Source organism: Australozyma saopauloensis, chromosome 5 (assembly GCF_035610405.1).
Source record: "Australozyma saopauloensis chromosome 5, complete sequence".
Taxonomy (NCBI): Eukaryota; Fungi; Ascomycota; class Pichiomycetes; order Serinales; family Metschnikowiaceae; genus Australozyma; species Australozyma saopauloensis.
This window is the reverse complement of record NC_086135.1, coordinates 983,835-1,002,946: the sequence shown is the minus strand read 5'-3', so window position 1 is coordinate 1,002,946 and position 19,112 is coordinate 983,835. Positions and strand designations below refer to the sequence as shown.

General features: G+C 44.8%; 10 protein-coding genes and 2 non-coding genes across 12 annotated transcripts; 4 read left to right on the top strand and 8 right to left on the bottom strand.

Annotated features, from left to right (window-relative positions):
• Window positions 1-453: 453 nt before the first annotated feature.
• Window positions 454-1,239, top strand: PUMCH_004332 (uncharacterized protein; the record flags this gene model as incomplete). The annotated part of the gene is made up of 1 exon (XM_063023270.1): window positions 454-1,239. The coding sequence occupies one exon, from the start codon at window positions 454-456 to the stop codon at window positions 1,237-1,239; it is 786 nt and encodes a 261-aa protein (XP_062879340.1).
• Window positions 1,240-1,322: 83 nt separating this feature from the next.
• Window positions 1,323-2,387, bottom strand: PUMCH_004331 (uncharacterized protein; the record flags this gene model as incomplete). Its single annotated transcript, XM_063023269.1, has 1 exon — window positions 1,323-2,387. The coding sequence occupies one exon, from the start codon at window positions 2,385-2,387 to the stop codon at window positions 1,323-1,325; it is 1,065 nt and encodes a 354-aa protein (XP_062879339.1).
• A 275-nt stretch (window positions 2,388-2,662) lies between these two features.
• On the bottom strand, window positions 2,663-5,692 carry PUMCH_004330 (uncharacterized protein; the record flags this gene model as incomplete). Its single annotated transcript, XM_063023268.1, has 1 exon — window positions 2,663-5,692. One exon carries the CDS (start codon window positions 5,690-5,692, stop codon window positions 2,663-2,665), a length of 3,030 nt encoding a protein of 1,009 aa, XP_062879338.1.
• Window positions 5,693-6,306: 614 nt separating this feature from the next.
• On the top strand, window positions 6,307-6,576 carry PUMCH_004329 (uncharacterized protein; the record flags this gene model as incomplete). The annotated part of the gene is made up of 1 exon (XM_063023267.1): window positions 6,307-6,576. The coding sequence occupies one exon, from the start codon at window positions 6,307-6,309 to the stop codon at window positions 6,574-6,576; it is 270 nt and encodes an 89-aa protein (XP_062879337.1).
• A 440-nt stretch (window positions 6,577-7,016) lies between these two features.
• On the top strand, window positions 7,017-7,577 carry PUMCH_004328 (uncharacterized protein; the record flags this gene model as incomplete). Its single annotated transcript, XM_063023266.1, has 1 exon — window positions 7,017-7,577. The coding sequence occupies one exon, from the start codon at window positions 7,017-7,019 to the stop codon at window positions 7,575-7,577; it is 561 nt and encodes a 186-aa protein (XP_062879336.1).
• Window positions 7,578-7,763: 186 nt separating this feature from the next.
• PUMCH_004327 (uncharacterized protein) lies at window positions 7,764-8,204 on the bottom strand (the record flags this gene model as incomplete). Its single annotated transcript, XM_063023265.1, has 1 exon — window positions 7,764-8,204. One exon carries the CDS (start codon window positions 8,202-8,204, stop codon window positions 7,764-7,766), a length of 441 nt encoding a protein of 146 aa, XP_062879335.1.
• Window positions 8,205-8,753: 549 nt separating this feature from the next.
• Window positions 8,754-9,698, bottom strand: PUMCH_004326 (uncharacterized protein; the record flags this gene model as incomplete). The annotated part of the gene is made up of 1 exon (XM_063023264.1): window positions 8,754-9,698. The coding sequence occupies one exon, from the start codon at window positions 9,696-9,698 to the stop codon at window positions 8,754-8,756; it is 945 nt and encodes a 314-aa protein (XP_062879334.1).
• A 243-nt stretch (window positions 9,699-9,941) lies between these two features.
• PUMCH_004325 (uncharacterized protein) lies at window positions 9,942-10,904 on the bottom strand (the record flags this gene model as incomplete). Its single annotated transcript, XM_063023263.1, has 1 exon — window positions 9,942-10,904. The coding sequence occupies one exon, from the start codon at window positions 10,902-10,904 to the stop codon at window positions 9,942-9,944; it is 963 nt and encodes a 320-aa protein (XP_062879333.1).
• Window positions 10,905-11,228: 324 nt separating this feature from the next.
• Window positions 11,229-11,299, bottom strand: PUMCH_004324. The gene has a single exon. It is a non-coding gene; the product is annotated as a tRNA-Gly (tRNA).
• Window position 11,300: 1 nt separating this feature from the next.
• Window positions 11,301-11,372, bottom strand: PUMCH_004323. The gene has a single exon. It is a non-coding gene; the product is annotated as a tRNA-Asp (tRNA).
• Window positions 11,373-11,917: 545 nt separating this feature from the next.
• On the top strand, window positions 11,918-16,948 carry PUMCH_004322 (uncharacterized protein; the record flags this gene model as incomplete). The annotated part of the gene is made up of 1 exon (XM_063023262.1): window positions 11,918-16,948. The coding sequence occupies one exon, from the start codon at window positions 11,918-11,920 to the stop codon at window positions 16,946-16,948; it is 5,031 nt and encodes a 1,676-aa protein (XP_062879332.1).
• Window positions 16,949-17,051: 103 nt separating this feature from the next.
• PUMCH_004321 (uncharacterized protein) lies at window positions 17,052-18,167 on the bottom strand (the record flags this gene model as incomplete). The annotated part of the gene is made up of 1 exon (XM_063023261.1): window positions 17,052-18,167. One exon carries the CDS (start codon window positions 18,165-18,167, stop codon window positions 17,052-17,054), a length of 1,116 nt encoding a protein of 371 aa, XP_062879331.1.
• Window positions 18,168-19,112: the final 945 nt, after the last annotated feature.

Below are 19,112 nucleotides of genomic sequence, written 5' to 3'. Positions count from 1 at the left end.
CTCATTCTGCGCTTTATTTGGTCTGATTCAAGACAACGTGGTGCAACAGGTCATTTAACCATGAGTGAATTTTAAATGCTTCTTCACTCCGTAAACCAGAGTTTCATTTTTGATGGTACATTTTGTCTCAATCAAACGAGCTTTCAGGTAAAATGGCCTTGCTTTGAGGTTTTCTTCAACTCATTTCAGTAGAGTCGGTGACATAGCAGTAAAAACCGGTTCATTTCTCTTTCATGTCTTTCCTTCGTAAATTCCAATAAAATAATTCTAACGAATTCCTCTTCCATTTTCACAATTCGCCCGATCTTGTCTATGTCTCAAACAGTAAAGAAGAGATCTTTACCAATCAACTCAATACAAAATGGCCAACTTTACGCCAACCTCAAAAACATTCGACCAAAAAATTCACTAAAAAACAAATATTTTCCCTAAAATATATTCATTTCCACCGCAATGTCTCGCGCCCATCCCGTGCGGCCTGCCATTACTCACCCTCAACGTCATCTCTGCTCGGTCCTCCATATTACCCTGGAGATAGTGGGTTCATGGATCTGTTACCACCAACTCCGTCCTCCACTCCCACACCAAACACCGCCCAAAATGGACTCCGAAGACGTTGAAGCTTCCAAGATGTTCATCACCTACAACAACATCCACCAATTGTGCCAAGAGACCTCGGCCAAGATCAAGGAGTTCAAGCCAGACTTGATCATTGCCATTGGAGGTGGAGGCTTCATTCCCGCTAGAATGCTCAGAACCTTCTTGAAGGAGCCTGGCCAGCCTAACATCAGAATCATGGCCGTCATTCTCTCGCTTTACGAGGACGTGAGCACCGTGGGCAGCCAGGTGGAGGTGGTTGGTACCCAGGTGGTTCGTACTCAATGGATTGATTACGCTCAGTCCAAGATCGACTTGGTCAACAAAAACGTTTTGATTATTGATGAGGTGGACGACACCAGAACCACTTTGCACTATGCTGTGTCTGAGTTGAAGAAGGACGTTGCTGAGCAGGCTGCTGCTCAGGGCGCCGACCCAAACAGCACCAAGTTCGGTATCTTCGTTCTCCACGACAAGGTCAAGGAGAAGAGAGCTCTGTTGCCCGAGGACATCATGAAGGACCTGTACTTTGCTGCCAGAACTGTGCCTGACTGTTGGATTGCTTACCCTTGGGAGTCCACTGACATTGTCTACCATACCAAGAAAGCCATGGAGCAGGGGAACGATACGTTTCTTCCGTAGATGCGTCGAAGGGACAGCGGTATATAGATCTAATAATTATTAAAGTTTGGCTTTCGCAGATCGTGGGTCGTATCATTTCTTGTTTAGTCATCAATCTCAATATAGTCAGGGCTTCGTGAGTGGTTCTTCAAGGGCGCGCTGGCGCCAGAAGTCGCAGTGGTACGTTTTTTACTCTGTCTCAATGTTTTTCCCTCTCCGTGATACACTGGCTCATCATCTGCCTTCTTGTTCGCTTCCGCCTCGGTGTCAACCGCTATTTTCACAGGCCAGCCCAAGAAAATCTGGTTCTCCGGGAGCTCCAATGGCACGGGAGCAGCGTCTTGATCCAAGTCATCTATAGAAATACTCTTCTTCTCTTGTTTAACTTCCTTCCCTGACAATTTCTGTCCCGCGCCATGGAATGACACATGGGTGTTACCCTCTGAGACCATAGCGGCATACCCAATGGAGTGAGCCATGGTTCCTGCGCCTGCGCTAGCCTTGACGTTTTTCGGGGTTTGTGGGCCGGCCTCGCGCGCGGGCTTTCTCTCAGGTTCTACGTAGCCCACAGGCGGAGCAAAGTCGGTCTCCAAGTCAGTTTCCACCACACAAATACCGTGGTTGGCAGACTCGGGCTTGACTTCCAAGATCTTAATGCCATACTTGGTATCGTTGTAGTCAATTTCTACGATATCGTTTACTGTCAACGTGGAAAACTTCCGGAGCGCATTCTCTAGAACGGCCTTTGGATCAGATATGTCTAGGAAGTCCACCAGCTGCGGCTCGAGCTTCACGAACAGACCATTGGGCAAGTCGCAACTTGCGATCTTGATAAGCGACCCAGGTTGCAATTGAAGCGTCTGCATCATCCACTGAGGAATGTATACCCTACCCTCTTCAGCTACAAACTCTAGAACACCACTATGTGTAGTAATACCAGCAGCATCATTGGTCAATTCAAACAACATCGGGTACCTGATGTGAAGCATTGTCAACTTGCTCAATGCCGACGGCGGGAGAAACACTTTGCCACCGAAATTGGAGTCGTCTTTTCTGATATTGTCCGGCATCATTGCGACCGGGTAGCAGCGGAAGAAATCTTCAAAACGGGTGTTTTGGGGCTGGAAGGGTGTTCCGGAGAAGAAGTCGGTGCCGAATCCGGAAAACATCGTGTGTGGTTGTGTTTAATTGTGGAGTAGGTCAGTGCCTATATATGTATGTACCTATATACTATATATGTATGGGGGTAGGATTTGGGTATTGCGAGGGATTGAGAAAGAGGAAGCGACAACACCAAATATTATTTATATTTTTGAATTCAGTCTCATGATCTACAGAAATTAATGAAAGCATTTTCATCTGTTTGACTTGTTTAATTATTAGACTCGTCGGGCAATTACTCGTGTTCAGGAATTGATTGTCTATTTATGATACAATGCTCTGCTTACGCAAGAGCTGCAGCGTTCTTTTGTTGCTGATTAATATTGATGATTCTCATGGCAATCTCTTTTTGAGACTCATCAAGGTTTCCGAAAACAATCTGGTATCGGTTCTGGTCGTTCTGCTGTGTGGCAGTGGTCTTATCGGCAAAGACTTCATAGACATTGATTGAGTCGATTGGCGTTTGCTTCAATGCTTCGAGCTCGGCCTCATCGGCCTCCAAATCGTCCTCGTAGAAATCAGCATCATCCTCTTCACCGCCTTCTTCTTGTCCACTTTCAAAGTCCTTATTTGGTCTGGTACCATTTTCGCGGTCGAGGAGCTCTTGTCTCGCACGGATTGCATGAGGCAAACTTTCGAGGTTTGAAATGAGCACGTTCACGGTCTCTCCTACCAAATCCTCCACAATGAGGTTCAAATCAGAGTCGATCACAATCGAAAGCGCAGCGAGGACTTGAAGCTTACAGCCATAAACGCTCTGGAAGTCGTCGCTGTGTTTGAGCCACAACTTATAGAACAAACTAGTGAAGTTGTTTTCGTTCAAGAATTGCAATGTGTACGACAGATTGACGTACAAGCAGGCGAAGAAGATTCTCAAAATAGACAAGTGGTGCAACATGAACCCATCGAACGCGTCGTTAGAATCCAATTCCGTGAACACAGAGAAAATCTGAGGCAAGAAGTTGGGCAAGAATGAATTAAATTTGTTTCCTAAACTCAAAATCGAAAACTCGATGAGCTCGAAAGCTAGGTTGGCGAACACAGGGTCGACCTCCTCTCCTGTTAAGATTTGGAAGCATACTCTGAACAAGCTCTGAACATCAGGACTGTCCATCGTGATGTCTGGGGAAGCAAATGCGCTATGCACAACAGCCTCAAGATATGGGTGGAACAAATCAAAGTAGTCGTACGCATATGTGTCGAAAGCAGAAATAGTCTCGCGGAAAATCTCCCACTGCGAGGGGGACATCTTGCCGGTACTAAAAAGAAGAGATTCTGCCATTTCCATAGCCTCTCCGAGGAACAGTCCCATCGAGTTGTGCAAGATAAATGTAATAACATTTCTGACAGTGGATTCCAACGACGCAGCAACCTCAGTAGATGCGTTCATCGAGACAACCAAGGATGTGAGAGTGTTCAAGATACCAAGAGCTTGGTATTCCTGGTCAGTGTCGATGTTGGCACCAGATGAAGTCTGCTCCAAGATCTGGTGAGCAATTGCGAGAAACTGTTCCACGAGTCTGTATGACAATTCATTGGCATACGGTTCCAAGTTTGCCGCAAACTTTGACACGAAAACATCCATTACGGACGTCAAGATATCACTCTCGAAATTTTTGGACATGTCAAGCAATGTACCCATGAGTTGGGGAGCCTGTTGTGCGATTTGCATGGCAACGTATTGCTCTTCGACCAATGTGCGCAAGGCGTCAATAGCGGTCAACTGAACAGGGAAATGCTCTTGTTGTTGGAAACAAGCTACAACCCCATGGAAAATGTCTTGCAATACATTCTGGTCTGTGAACTTGTATGTGAAGATGGCAATGGTGTCGCAAGCTCTGGCTGTGAGCCAGGGTGTCTTCGAAAGCGTTGCCTCGGAGAGCTCGGGATACACTACTGAGTGCAAGAGATGATCGACCTGGCCCTTGACTGGACTGCTCTTCTTGTCCAACTTATAGGAGATAGTAGCAAGGATACGAAGGGCTCCCTCTGTCTGGCAAGCGATTTTCAAATCGTTTCTGTCTGCAGCTCTCTTTTGGAAGACTTCATTTATGATTGACAAAATGGGAGCTCCGCAAGAGGCAAACTTTACAGTCGACAATCTGTAAAGGAAGTTGATTGAGGCAGTGTCTGCAGTAGTATTCTCCTTACCGACATCGAAAAATCTTCTGATATACTCTTCAGGTTCATCTTCATAGAGCTCAATTGTTTGTTGCGAAGCGCTAAGGATGGGCAAAAGCACATGGCTGGTGATGGCCTCGATCTTGTCGCTGATAAGAGAGAAAGCATTAGTCTCGATAATCTGTTCCAAGAAAGAAATCAAGTTATAAAGCGAGGGCTGGGACAACCATTTTTGCTCAGTAGCCCACTCTTCAATGATACCCCAATAGGTGGAGAGAATCTGGGGAACAAAGTCGCTGATGAAGCTGGTTGCAAAAGCGCTCTTCTTATTCTTAGTGTTGATACCACCACCATGACGCCACAAAAGAGTAAGCATATCGCCAAAACACCATTTGATGGCCTTCACGCGGGGGAGTTGAGTTCTCTCGGAGGCCTCGACCGCCAACACGTAGTCTGGAAGAGGTTTGTTGATAAGAACAAGCAAGTTTTGACACCACTTGCCCAAATTCGATAGGTTCTCGATGTATGGAGGCATGTTGGCCATGGTACAGAATCTGAAGATCTTCAAGATAAGGTAGAGCATCTCGTCAGACTGGGCGGAGTCTCCACTCTGCAACAAGGACTCTGTGAGATGCTCAAGCGCAGGGAAGGTCTTCTCGACAATATCATTGATCACAATGTTTGTGGATGCAGCAGAGTCAATTCCCGCAAACCGGTAACTCTTGGTGTATTGGAACAAGCAAAGAAGCCCAGTGAACACATGGTCTACATTGCCGGTATCGTTGAGCAAGTGCTCAATGATCAGCACAATCTCCTCCCACTTCTCGGCGTCGAAAATACAGCTCATGGCCGTGGTCAACTGCACTCTAAGCTGAGAGTTCTTATACGTTTTACTCAACACCTCCACCAACTTGGACTTGATCTGCGGCTTCTCGTTCTGCTGCACATATCTACTGGTCGCCCCCTTCAACTCCGGCACCACCCAGAAGTTGCTGACTCTGTTTTTGAAGAAAATGGCGGCCGAGACCTGGACACCGAACGAAATCGACGGATCCACCACGAGATCAAGAAGATAGGCGGTGAAGCCGGGCAACTCCTCGTACGCACGCAACTTCTGCTCACTCTGTTTGCGTACCTCGTGGTTTGCATCGAGGGTATTCGCCAACGAGGCCAAAAGTGCTTCCTTGTCCATTGTTGAAGAATAAACAGTGGAGCCAGTAGGTAGTGAGTAGTGAGTATAGGTGTAGTGAGGATAGGGTGTATATGTAGGTAAAGGTAGGATGGATCAATTGGAGACTGGAAAAAAGAGAAAAAGTGAGATATTGTGGATTTTATGTAGGAAGCTTCGATTGTTTTGTTTCAAATCAAATCTTCAACCAACGTTTCTTGAACTCTGGATTTTCATGAGTAGAGACTGGTGAGGTTTGGGTATGGGCCATACAGCCAAGCTCTTGTCGAGTGTCAATGAAGTGTCCATTAATTGTCGACAAAGTGTCTGCTAATAAATTTTTAAAGAAAATACTTTAAGTTTTCACGATATCCGCCTTCTATTCGAACAATTTTGAAACCCAGTCTCATTTCACAACAATGCACCATCAGCACAAATGAGTATTGCCGACAAAACTTTACCAATACCGCCGAATTGAAAATTAAATGAAAAACAGCATAGCCTCATCTTCAATAAATTCCCTGCAACCTCACAAAATTCCACCGAGTTTACTGAAATCTTCCTGCAACTGTTATCCACGTGACCACTCACTACACATACAATCCACCATTACCAATTCTTAACTGGCCATGTTGTTCATGTTTGGCTTGGGCAAACTCTTATATGTGGTCGTCTTGTGCGTCAATGGCATTGCCATTTTGAGCGAGGACCGTTTCTTGAATCGAATTGGATGGGGCCTGCTGCAGACACTGCAATCCCAGTTCCAGAACCAGTATGGAATGCAAGCTGCAGATGCATCCATCAAATCGCGTCTCGTGACGCTTATAGGTGCCATCAGAACGTTGTTGCGCTTCCCTTTGATCTTTGTGAATGTTCTTATCATTCTATATGAGGTGCCATTCGGTTAAGGCCAGGAACGAAACAAAGAGAGGCGTTTGGGGGGTGTTCCTTATGGATGACAATCGAGTTTCCCGACCAGTTCTTGATTTTCGTTAAATTTCCCGATTTGAAGATCAGTTGCAAGAGAAGAGTGATGTAATGTTGGCTGGCCCTACGACAATGGCAACAGAATTGCTCTCATTCTATCTTTGTAGTGTGGTAGATCTCAGTGTATAGTAATGCTCATGTGTATATGATATGTTGCACGGGCACGTTTTGGTGGTCCATAGGTTGTCTTTTAACCAATTGTTGGAGAGGCATAGACCACTTAGGGCCAATCAGCGGAAGCTTCTTTCGCCAAAGTATAACATTGACTCGACAGAAATCTCCTCAATTTAAGTTTTTCTGCGAAATTGACCTATCATAATCCATATCGCACCGCTCTCCGCTCTTCGTATTCGAACTACCTATGTCTTTCTTTCGATCGGCTAAAGGAGCCGTACAAGCGTACAGATCGGCCCCGTTTTTCCAAAGAGCCCGCTTCTCTACATGCTTCATTCCTCTAAAACAAGTCCGTTATCCTCCTCGGCCCATGTGGCTCATCAAGGAAGACGAAATCGAAGAGAAGTTCATCAAGGGAGGAGGCCCAGGCGGGCAGAAAATCAATAAATGCAATTCAAAAGTTCAATTGACACATATTCCCACCGGAATCGTGGTCAACTCTCAGCATCTGCGAGAACAGAGCAAGAACAGGCAAATGGCAAGAGAACTATTGGCGTTACGGTTGGAACAACTCCAGGATCCCGAAAACTGTAGGCTCAAATTCATCGAGGATCAGAAAATAAAACAGAAAAGAAATAAGTCCAGAAAGTCCAACAAGAAGAGAAAGGCGGCCATGGAGACTCCCGATACAGAGGATGCTCCACAAGAGTCTCTAGAACCAATCGATATTGAAGCTGAGCTCGACATGCTCATCCAGAAACACACCAGTTCCGATCTACAGAATGATAGTCGGGAGAAAACCCTGTAATACTACACTTTATACAATTGGCAGGATGGCATGATATGGGAACGTAAGTCATATTTCGTTGAGTGGGATAGATTGTAGGCACCATCCACTGCGTTGCGCCTCGAAACCGTCGAAGCTACTGGATTATGTTGTGAAAGCTGGCTTAGCTGGGATGTTAGTGTACAAATGATGATGACGACGATGGAATCACTCCACCTCTTCAGCGGTTCCTCCTTGCAACCGCGCCCGCGACTTCTTAAACAACTCTTCCTGTTGCTTCAACAATTCTTCCTCCGTCAAACCGGAATTGAGAAACTTGTTGTTTTTGCGCTCCTTGCCCTTCGACATCTCCTTGTGCTCGTCCAACACCCGCGAGATGATATGGAGATAGTTGTGGAATCCCAACTCTTCCAATGCCTTCATGACATGATCGGAAGCAATGGTTTTTTTGGCCTCCTTCTCGGCAATATCGTTCAGCTGCGTCGATAGAATCATGATGAATTCTATGCTACATTCTGTGATGGCCTCACGGGCTTCTTTAGAAATGGCGATGTCTTTTGGTAAAACCTCGCTGATGATTTTCTGGACCGTCGCCTTTGGTAAACTGAGGTCCTCGCCACTGGTTGGGGGCGGCGCAAAGTCTGACATTGCGGTCTTGTGGTTTAGAAAAAAAGGGGGTTTTGTGGATTGTTTTGCTTGAATCTGAACTCTCGGTAATTAGGTGCGCAATGCCTCCCTTATATAGTGGAGCTACTAATCGAGGTGTGTGATAGTATGCACGCAGGCATCTGAAGATACGGCTGGAGTGAGACGATGACCGAGCCACCATCCGTAATTATTGAGAAATTTTTTGATGTGCTCTGAGTTATGGCGAAGAATTTGGTTGGCAAATTGGTCCTTTTTTTCTTTATTTTAAGAGGCATTCCTATAGGGTTGAAATCAGGAGAGTTCCACATCAGTTTTGTCGTTGTAAATGAGATTGATTCTAATTTTCTCGTTGTAGATATAAATGATTCTAAATGAACAATGCTACTTCATTGAAGATTCTTCGTAATGAGTTCTTATTTCGAAGAACACGTCCATGAGGTATTGCAAGAGGCCAACTAGTGGGTTCCTTGAAGCTTGCAATTAGAAGGATTAAAGCTCCTCTGTTATCGCCTGAATGGAACAGCAGCAATAGTTTCTTCAGCATTGAAACTAATCTTCAATGAATTCAATCATGTCTGCAACGAATTTTTTCGGTCTCTCACTCACAAGCCAATGTCCACAGTCATAATTAACAACATGTATATCCTGGAAATATTCGTCAAAAACTTTCAAATCCGGAACGAAGGGCGAATGAAACCCTCTCAATAGTAGGACGGGCTTTTCGAATTTCAAACCCTGGACCTCTGTTGCTGGCCACTCTCCCATCTTCTCTAGAACGCCATACTTTAGGAAGCTCATGACAGGTACTCGAAAGTCTATTGGCAGTGTGTCTGTGCTGCTAGCGCGCGGCTTGAGGTTTGAGATCAAAAACAAACGCACCATTGGGTCTTTCTCGTAGTCTTGCATCACTCTATCAACCTCAATTCTCAAGTTTTTCAGCTTCACCTTCGCCAACTCGGAGTCAAGCTTAACATGACACATTGCGCGAAGATCCTGGGTGAATTGTGAGTCGAGAGCACTTGCGACTGGTGAGTTATCAATGACTACTAGTTTCTCCACTAGCTCCGGCCACTTCAAAGCAACAAGCATTGCCACTTTTGCACCCATCAGATGACCAGCTAGTATTGCAGGTTTTCCCAATTGCCGCAAATATTGTTCCGTATCGATGGCCATATGAATGTAGTCATGGGGTAGGACATGATCCGAGCCGCCATGGTTTCGCATATCTAGCCCAATAACTTGTCTGGACGTCTTCTCTGCAATTGTGCGGCCAACCATGGCGTAGTTTTGTTTTGCTCCGAATAATCCATGGATCATCACCAAGGGCAGTTTGGAATGATCTGTAGGCACAGGCGACTTGTACGTTTGAGACGCAACATCGATGATTTTTCTGAATGGAAGACTTTCTACATGCAACGAATTGAGATCAAGAAGCTGCTGTTTTATGTCGAGGGCGACTCTTCGACTGGAGTGCAAGAAGCGAGCGATGATCATCGCTCAGTATATCTAAGGCTAGTCGCACTACCGATAAGATAGAGATAGGAACGTTGACAGAAAGTTGGATAAAAAAAATGAAATCAGAATAAAATGTGAATTTATCGAAGATAGAATAGAGGAATTTAAATAAAAATGCACAATGGGCCAGTACGTTCTGCTGTGTTTGCATCATTGAGTCCTTGTTACTTCAATGGCATCACCATACGTACTGTCACCCATCGGGGTTTCGCCAAAATGAAATCATGGACTGGGCTTGTTTTCTCCGCTGATCTGCTTGTTGAAGTCATCATCGACGAGATCCTCCAAGTACATACTCGGCACGGCTCTTCTTCTTCTCTCCGGGGTTCTGGTGGGCACTGCACCAGCGCCAACTGTAGAGTTGCTAGCTCCCTCATGGAAATACATGCTGGGCATGTGCTGCGAGGATCTATTACCGATGGCATTGAGACCAGGACGGCCGGAACCTAATGTGGATACGTTCACTTGACTATCCGCCAAGGAGCGGCTGTGGCCCGTCATGACCTCTCTGGTGGGCGAAATGAACATGTTGGTCAAGTCCTGGTGCGAAGTCACAGGCATCAGCTCGAAGAACGAGTTGCTTCCCTCATACTGCGAGCCCGTGTAGGAGCCAGGTCCAGGAGGCAATCTACTGCCGACAGTGGTCAAGTTATCAAACACAGTCGACGAGCGATTGTTGTCTCTATAAGCAGCGTTGTCGGCAAATCTCTGGTACGAGCGCTTCTCGTTGTTGACGGTCTTTTTGGCCAAGGAGGAGGCCATGAACGACTTGATCAAGTTGTACAAGCCAAAGAGAACAAGCACGGCCGCCACCGCACTACCCACGCCGATGAAAACGGTGCCTCGAGGCTTGTTGGTGCTAGAAATAAACGGATTATTTTTTATTGACGGAACATCGATCGCTGGCGTGGTGAACGTTGCACTAGTAGCAGAGGTGGTAGTGAGAGTAGGAAGGCCAGGAAGTCCACCGGCTTTCGAGGAGGACATCTGGGGAAGGTTGGCCAGGTTTGGCGCCGCAGACTTCTGACTCGTCAGGCTCGAGTCGGTGGCTGTGCTGGACTGATCAAGGTTTGTGGTGGAAGGTGCTTGTGTCGATGTGGTGGTACCTGTGTTCAAAGCAGGCAACTTGTCGTCTCTTCTGAGAACAAGCGGGTCGATGGAGGTGGTGAAAGTTTCTACATACATCTTGGCTGGAGAAATGATAGGCTGGGGGTTTGTGGGTTCCGAAGGGGAAGGAAGTGCTCTTTTTTTTATGGGTGAAGGAACCACAAGACGTGTTAAGGAAGAATAGGAGAAATGAAGCAGAGATGGATGCTATTTAAATGCTAGGGTGGATGGAGGGCCACGTGTGGGAAAGTTGGAAACGAACGAGGTTTTTTTTTGGTTCGTGTGGCTCCAGTATTTTTTGTAACGATCTTATAATAGAAGAGGTATTGAAAGAGGAAGGAGTTGATCTGGAATCCTGTCTGGACAAAAATAACCGGACAAGAAGAAAATGCTAAAAAAGTATGCGCAAGCCCGGAATCGAACCGGGGGCCCAACGATGGCAACGTTGGATTTTACCACTAAACCACTTGCGCGCTCCGAGACGGGGAATTGAACCCCGGTCCTCCGCGCGACAAGCGGAGATTCTAGCCACTAAACTATCTCGGATTTCTTGTTGTTTGGGTTCGGGTTGTTCGATATGATCTATGTATTGACTGTTTTCAAAAGTGATGAGATATGTGGTATCTTTTGCTATAGTGCGTTTTTTTTTTGTACTTTTCAATCGAGCTATTTTTGCGCTGACATTTATTTCAGATATATTGTTAGATTTGCGCTGACTATAGCTTGGCTTGTAGTTGTGATCCTTAGCTGAAACCCCCTCAACCAGCTAGTTTCCGGCAGAGAGTGACCAATCATTAAAGTTTCAGTGAATGAATGAACGAATTTCTATTCGGATTGATATCAACATATTTTGATTCGCTTTTGATAACCGTGGAGCGTACGAGCAGTCTCCACCATCATAAACGTGGACAATGCTGAAAAATGATTCAAATTTTGATCACAAGTGAAAAATCACGTTTACGCTATTATTCTTTTAATATTTCACCATCATTCACGAAATAAGTCCTGATTGTCCCCCATACAAAGACCAGTCTGCAGTTCTCATATCTACATTACTTCAATACACATTTGAAGTGGCCATACCTGCTACAATGGCCGAGCCCACTCCATATGAGCATTGCTCCCATGAAATCGTGAGTGACTTTGCCAATTCAGGCTCTCAAATACTCCTTGATGCTGTCAAGACATCTGCGGAGTCACAATCATTCCCATCCCAATTAAATAGCATTTTCACCGAGGTCCTCATGTCAGTGGAAGAGGAAAGCATAACCGTAGATGATGCTTCTGAATTCTTGAAACGGGCGTTGTTGTCTGCCGAGTTACAAGTCATCTTTTGTCAGGTTTTTGATGTATACCCTCTAGGAGAGAACCTAAAGTCACTTCTCCAAAGCATAGCAGACAAAAATTTGTTGGATCAAAATGTCCTTGCTACACATATTAGCTCTAGCACCCTCATAGATACTGGATTGCTTCAGGGTAGTTTATTTACGCGTCAGTGTAATACTAGTAAGAGAGATCACTTCTACACACAGAAGAAATTCAATTTATTTCACGAAGAGTTCGAGGGTTACTCGTTGATAGTCAGTGAGTTGGATGAAATTCTCTCCAATCCACATAATATTGATCTTGTGGAGTATGCCGTCGAAGCTGTCAATAAGCTCATTGGCCACTACCTACTTGATCCCAACCGTGTGCTTGACTTGATCATAGACATATTCATCAATATGCTAGTCGGCAATCATGAATTTATCATTCAATTCCTAAAAAAATCCTTGTGGTGGCCCCAAACTGAAGCAGATTGTCTACTGGGGTTCGACAATCTTAACCATGGAGGTTGCACTGCAGCCTCAAACATCATTATCTTGAAATTGAAGAAATTCCCCGGCATTGAACTCACAGAAACATTCAAGATTCTCGTTGCCATCCTCATCAAAATTGGCTTCATCAGTTTCGGCTCAATTTACAATCGCATCCCGCCAGCTGACGATACAATGCAACTTCTCGAAAAAGCATACTTGAGCGACTTGGAAAATAAAGTTTTCCGAGCAAGCGCAAATGCATTGGCTCTTGCTGCTCCGCTCAAGGACGACGATGACAACAACACTACCGAGGGTGAAGTCAAGAGTACCCAAGAGAAAAACACCACAGAACCTCAGACTTTTGAATCGCTTTCTAAACTGAATGTGAAATTACAATTATTTAAGGTATTCTTAGCCAATGGTTTGTATTGGCCCAGTATTTTCATGTTATCACAGTACCCTTTTTTGGCCCACATTGACAAAGAGGTTGCTAGCTTATTGAACAGAGTTCTCGCCACTTTAATTTCGCCGCTCTATTGCCACATGAATCCACTATCGGCTCATGATGTGTCAGTTTTGCAGCGAGGAAGAGACGTTTCTACAATTAATAGGGGCAAATTGACCATTGGAAACATCCCTCTTGTCACCCAGTATTGCTTCAAGCCCACAATCAAAAGCTACTATGGTAAAAGATATGTCTATTTTTTCAAAAATTGGGCAGATGGTCTTCCCATCTGTTATTCGAAAGATGACTTGGTGACGATGTCCCATCAGTTTCTCAAATTCTTCGGGCCAATTCTCGCCTCGAGCCATTCGAATTTCACTCAAATTTGCGAAATCATAGCACACGACATTTCGCAAGATGCATCTCCTGAAAATAAAGATATGTGGTTTAATTATTACCGCAACTACATTTTTCCGTATATCGGTTGGCTTCAAGATAATCCAGTGGTGGTAGACAAAGCTTACAGCGTTCTCCGGTTGTTTGACAGTGAGGAAAGGTTCAATCTATATGGCGAACTCAACCAAGTCATGGCTCGTAACAATTCTCACGTCAAAATCTCATTTGGAAAAGCAGAGAAAGCTACTAAAGACACTTTGAAACGTCTTTCCAAAGAGAATGTGACAGAAATGATGAAAAAGCTTGCGAGCATTAGCATTTACAACCCACTTCCTTGTTATTTGACTATTCTTCAGCAACTTGAGAGTTATGAAAATTTGAACTCCTTGATTGTTGAAACAGCTGCTTACTTCTCAGATTATTGCTGGGATAACTTGACGCTCGCTATCCTTATGAGACTTTCTGCTGCTGGGAGATCAAGTCTTCTGGAAAACGGACTCAATGACCGTCGATGGATCCAGTCTCTTGCATCCTTTATTGGTGAGCTTTCTCAAAAATACCCTGACAAAATTGACCTAGATTCTCTCATAAAGTACCTCGTCAAGTCATTCCATGCTAAAGACATTTCAGAGCTCCTCGTTCTCAAGGAGGTGATATCCAAAATGGGAGGCTTTCAAGCGATCACAAATTTGACACAATTGCAAGTGAACATGATCCGTTGTCAGTCATCCTTAGCAAACATTGTTTATAAAACTATTGGGGATTCGAGATACGAACGGGAGAAATCGGGTCAAATACTCGCTCAAACTCTCTTGACAGACAACTATGCAAGCGAATTGTTTGTTCTAATCTGTAAATTGGATCGGCAAATAATGCATGACTCTTCATCTTCTCACTTGAAAGTGCTTGCATCGAGGCGAGACGAAGTCAGTGCTATTTTGCATTTGCTCTGCTCCTTGTTCAGTTTCTTTTGTGAAGATATTCTGAGCATCGTTTCGATTGCATCTTTGATGCAAAAATATGGTGTTTCTGTTTCCTGGGCTTTTGAGTTATGGCGGAAGTTTCTTCCTAAAGAGTTTGGGCTCACTGACATAGATCCCACTCTATTCGACATCGCCTCAGTTGATCAATCGTTGTTTTACACATTTTGGAAACTTGACCTCCATGATATAAACTACTCTGCAGATTTGTACAACTCTGAATTGGAGAAATTAAGATCAAATTTATTCCAACAAAACGAGGAATTATCCTTTTTACTGAACTCCAAGGGCGAGGACGCTTCGAAAATCTCTCCGATTAAAGACAATATAAAACGCATTGAAAAAATCATGACTGAAATACCAGAGCAAATGTCTACACATGAGAAGCATTGCCTGGAGATTTTTGAGTTTTTGAGTAAGGACAATGGTTCGTGGTTTACCCTGGATCAACTAGAAAATAATGTTCATGACTTTTTGCGAGTATGTTTGCTTCCTCGTGCTATTCATTCTTGCTTCGACGCACTCTATTGTGCTCAGATTTTGTTTAAACTCCATGAACTAAGAGTCCCCAACTTTTCGCTCTTGAGCTGTATCGAGAAGCTTTTCGAGAGTCAGATTTTGTTCTCAACCTTATTCACTTCTACTCCGACAGAAGCAGAAAATTTAGGTCTCTTTGTTTCCGTTATTTTACAACAGCTTGACTCGTGGAGAGACGAAGAAAAGTTCACTCAACTGTCGAATCAATCCGTCATTAGTGACGTGCACAAAAACGAAATTCTGTTTGCTTCATTCAAGAAATCTCTTTTCTGTCTCCACGCAACGATCCTTAGCGACATATCGAGGGCACTCGTTTCGACTTCGTATATGTCTAGAATGAATGTGATCACATTCTTGAAGAATTTGCTTAACATTTACCCTATTGTGGAAGATCATTGTGAAGAGATAGCTCACTTGATCGAAAATGTTTCCAAGTTTGATCCAAGAGATGACTTGAAATTGTCATCTGCCGCTTTGATAGGACATGTGAAATCGAGAGAGAAAAAGTGGGTACATATGTGGGATTTCATGGACATGGATGATCAGGACTTAGAAGAACAAAAATTAAAACGGAAAGGCATTGAAGATGATAAGGAAGCAGCTAAAAAGCGGAAGCAGGAACTTCTCCTTGCTGAGGCGAGAAAACATGCGGAAGAGCAAGACAAGCTCGAAGCAGAAGAACACAGCCGCCAAATTAGTGATAAGAACTCACAGGCATCAGCTGCCTCTCTTGATTACAGTGACAAGGTCCCGACTGGTCCTCGAAACGTTGAGAGATTGAAGAGTACAGCCCCTCGGGGAAGATATGACATGTACACAGGCTCTGTTGATACTGATACAGCTACAAAGCCATCCACTCCAACAGGGCCACAATCCACAAGGACTGGAAGTTCCAGAGATACACCCCCTGCGCCATCACACCGTGCAACAGAAGAGAAGGCAACAAGACCTGGAAAGCAGGAGCCGGACTCGACAGATCTTTTTGCCAAACGTATCAGCAGAGAAAATACCAAGAGTCCCGCGGCTCCCGTGTCTAGAACTAATACACCGACAAATGCGAGAGGTCAAGGCTCGCGACCTCATCAGGTTGCTGATGTGCCTACGTCAAGGATCGTCCAAGGCCGTCAACGAGCATCCTTACCGCCTCAACAAGCACCGCTGGAGAAGAGAGCACCATTGCCGCCTCAACAGGCACCGCTGGAAAAGAGAACACCATTACCTCCTCAGCAAGCTCCTCTGGAGAATAGAGCACCTTCGCGCCCTCAGAATCTGCTGGAGCGTGATTCTAAAAATGCAAAGACTTCGCAAAGAGGCTCTGTGCCTCAGCAAAGAAGCTCAGACAACCAACTGCGGGCCTCACTTCCCCCTCAGAGAGCACCCACACCGCACAGGGATTCTGCTCTGCAGCAAAGAAAACCTCTTCCGCCTCAAGCTCCACCTCCTCAAATGACACAGAACTCACGAGCCAACGATCGCGGAACCGGCCGTGATAGTTCTCGCGATACTAGAGACAACAATCGCAACACTTATCGCGAGGGTGCTCGTGATCGCGGCAACAATTATCGTGACAACTACCGTGATGGCAGCCGTTCGGTCAGCGGTCATGATGACAAACGCAGCTTTGGTCGGGGATCTGCTCGTGATTCGGTACCTAGAGATGGTGCCAATCCAGGTGGCAGAGATCGGTCTCAGACTACACGCACTTTTGGTCAACGAGAGTCTAACGACAATCGCGGCCAAAATCAAAATTCTTCAGCGGGATACAATGCAGCATCAAGAGCGAAAACTCGCCCAGCCCATGAGACAAGCAGAAGACCACCTTCTGCTGGGCCCTTGCCTCCACCTTCTTTACCACCTCCATCAAATCTTCCACCAAGTGCAAAGTCGAGCGATAGCTCTCAAAGACTGAACAAAAGACTGTACGAGGAAGGTGGTGAGTCCAATGATAAGAGACGCAGGCGGTGAATATTTATAACCTGTAATTTAATCAGATACTCATATCTTCTCGAAATTTACATTCATTTATAGTTCCTTCAGTTGGTCATTTGAGTCATTTAATCTATAATTTTTATACACTACTGTATAAGTCTTGAAATGTATCGTTTGTGGTGGTCACATCACTATTGTTCATCTTTTCGGGATTGTCAATAAGTCCATGATGTATTTGAAGATGTCTGTCGTAAAAAAATCGCCTTACATATGTTTTATGACAATTTTCGAAAGGGCAAACGTGAACGTCTTTTCGGGTGGCTTGAGTCACAATACTAATGACTGATGAACCAGATTTTGGGGCAGGAAGGGATTTAATGATTTTTTTTCTTCCCCTTGTTTTTGGACGAGAAGATTCATCGGCAATAACTTGCACTCTCTGATCGCCACCTCTCGTAAAACCGTGTAGAGACGGGTTTTCAGACTTAGCCAAGTACAAGTCGAGTGCACTTCCAGATACAGAGTCAGCCAGTTCAGAGCCATGAACGTTTCGTGAGTGGTTGGTCAAATCGGCCTTGTTCACGAACTTATCGCCACATATGCCACACTGAGATAAAAGAGTAGCATCTTCGTTGTGAACAGACATATGAATAGCAAGAGATTCGGGTCCCACGAATATTTCCTTGCAGACCGGGCACTCGCTTTTTGGATGCTTTTCTTGAACATGTGCAACGAGTTTAGCTTCGTTAGCGAAGATGGAGTAGCATCCATTGACTGAACACGGATAAGCAGAGGCCTCGCTATGGACCTTCAAGCGATGCTGTTGAACAAGCCGTGGCAGACCAAAGTTGCGATTGCACAAGTCGCATGTAAGAACACGATCATGAAATACGTTTATGTGGTGCTTTAGTCCGTGGCGACTGGCAAAAGCTCGATCGCAGCCGTCTCGAGTACACTTGAAGCGATCTGTGTGAATAAGCTCGTGATTACGTAGCCTGTCCAGACTGATGAACTTCTTGGGACAAACACTGCATGCAAAAGGTCTTTCGCTCATGGGCTTATGGCTGTATGAATGGTCATCTAGATTCGACTTCTTGAAGAAGGCCTTATCGCACCCCGGCTCCGTGCACTTGAAGGGGCGCTCGTTTGTGTGGGAGTTTTCATGCTGTCGTAGAAGAATCGGTCTGTTGTAACTTTTTTCACAATCTGGGTAGGAGCAGTGGTATCTCTTGGGACGACTGACCTTGGTGGGCATCTCGTTAGAGTACTACGATAAGGATATTAATGACGCCTGAGGTAACAGAAGATGTCTGGGTCTTCATCGATAAGATTTGCGACAAGATTGGGGGCAGTAGATGGTCTGTAGCCCAAAACCTGGTGTGTTTGTTTCCTGAGATGAGTTTTCCGGAGATAAGGTAATTCTATGAAAATGGAAAGTGAGAAATAATTCACTGTGTTGATGATTAATGTAAGTGATTGGAAGACAAAATTCCAGATCTTGCCTGTATAAATACGGTTTCGTGTGATCTTTTTTGCGGTGTTTTGAAGAATAGCCCTAATGAGGTGTGCATCTGAAGCCAGGGTATGTTTGTGGATATTGACATTTGGTACAGAATGATGGAGAAAACAAAAGATCACAAAATGAAGAAAATAAATGAAGAAAAACGGAACGGCATTTAAATATTGAGCAACAAAAAAAGTTTAGAGAAAATACAAACACAGAATTTCACAAATGATCACCATCTCCATTGTCACCTTACCCAAGTTTATATAGTATATCCCCCCAATTTAAGGCTTACTTCAATGAAGAGCATAAAAGTAATCAAGAAATAGCTGTCTCAAATACAAGCCGGAAAAATTCTCAAATGGGAGACACATTTACCCCGCGTTTCGGCGCATCGTTTGGCGGCACCGTTACGCATGTCGACCACTGATACGAGCTAGTGTCCAGCGCGAGTGATTCGATGGTAGGTGCCCCGCTTCCCCCGCAGTTAAGATGAGACAAGGCCAAAGAACGTTGGCAAAAGTTGGTGAGAAATTTTAGACAAACTTAAAATTTGACACTCCGAAATAAAATGTTTCCTCTGCTATCTCCGCGCATTGTCGCATAAATCCGAGTGTCGCAATACAGGGTTGCAATCGTTGCTCAGCTCATTCTCTTGGCCTGCCCATGGGGCATATTACTTCCATGCATAGAGCC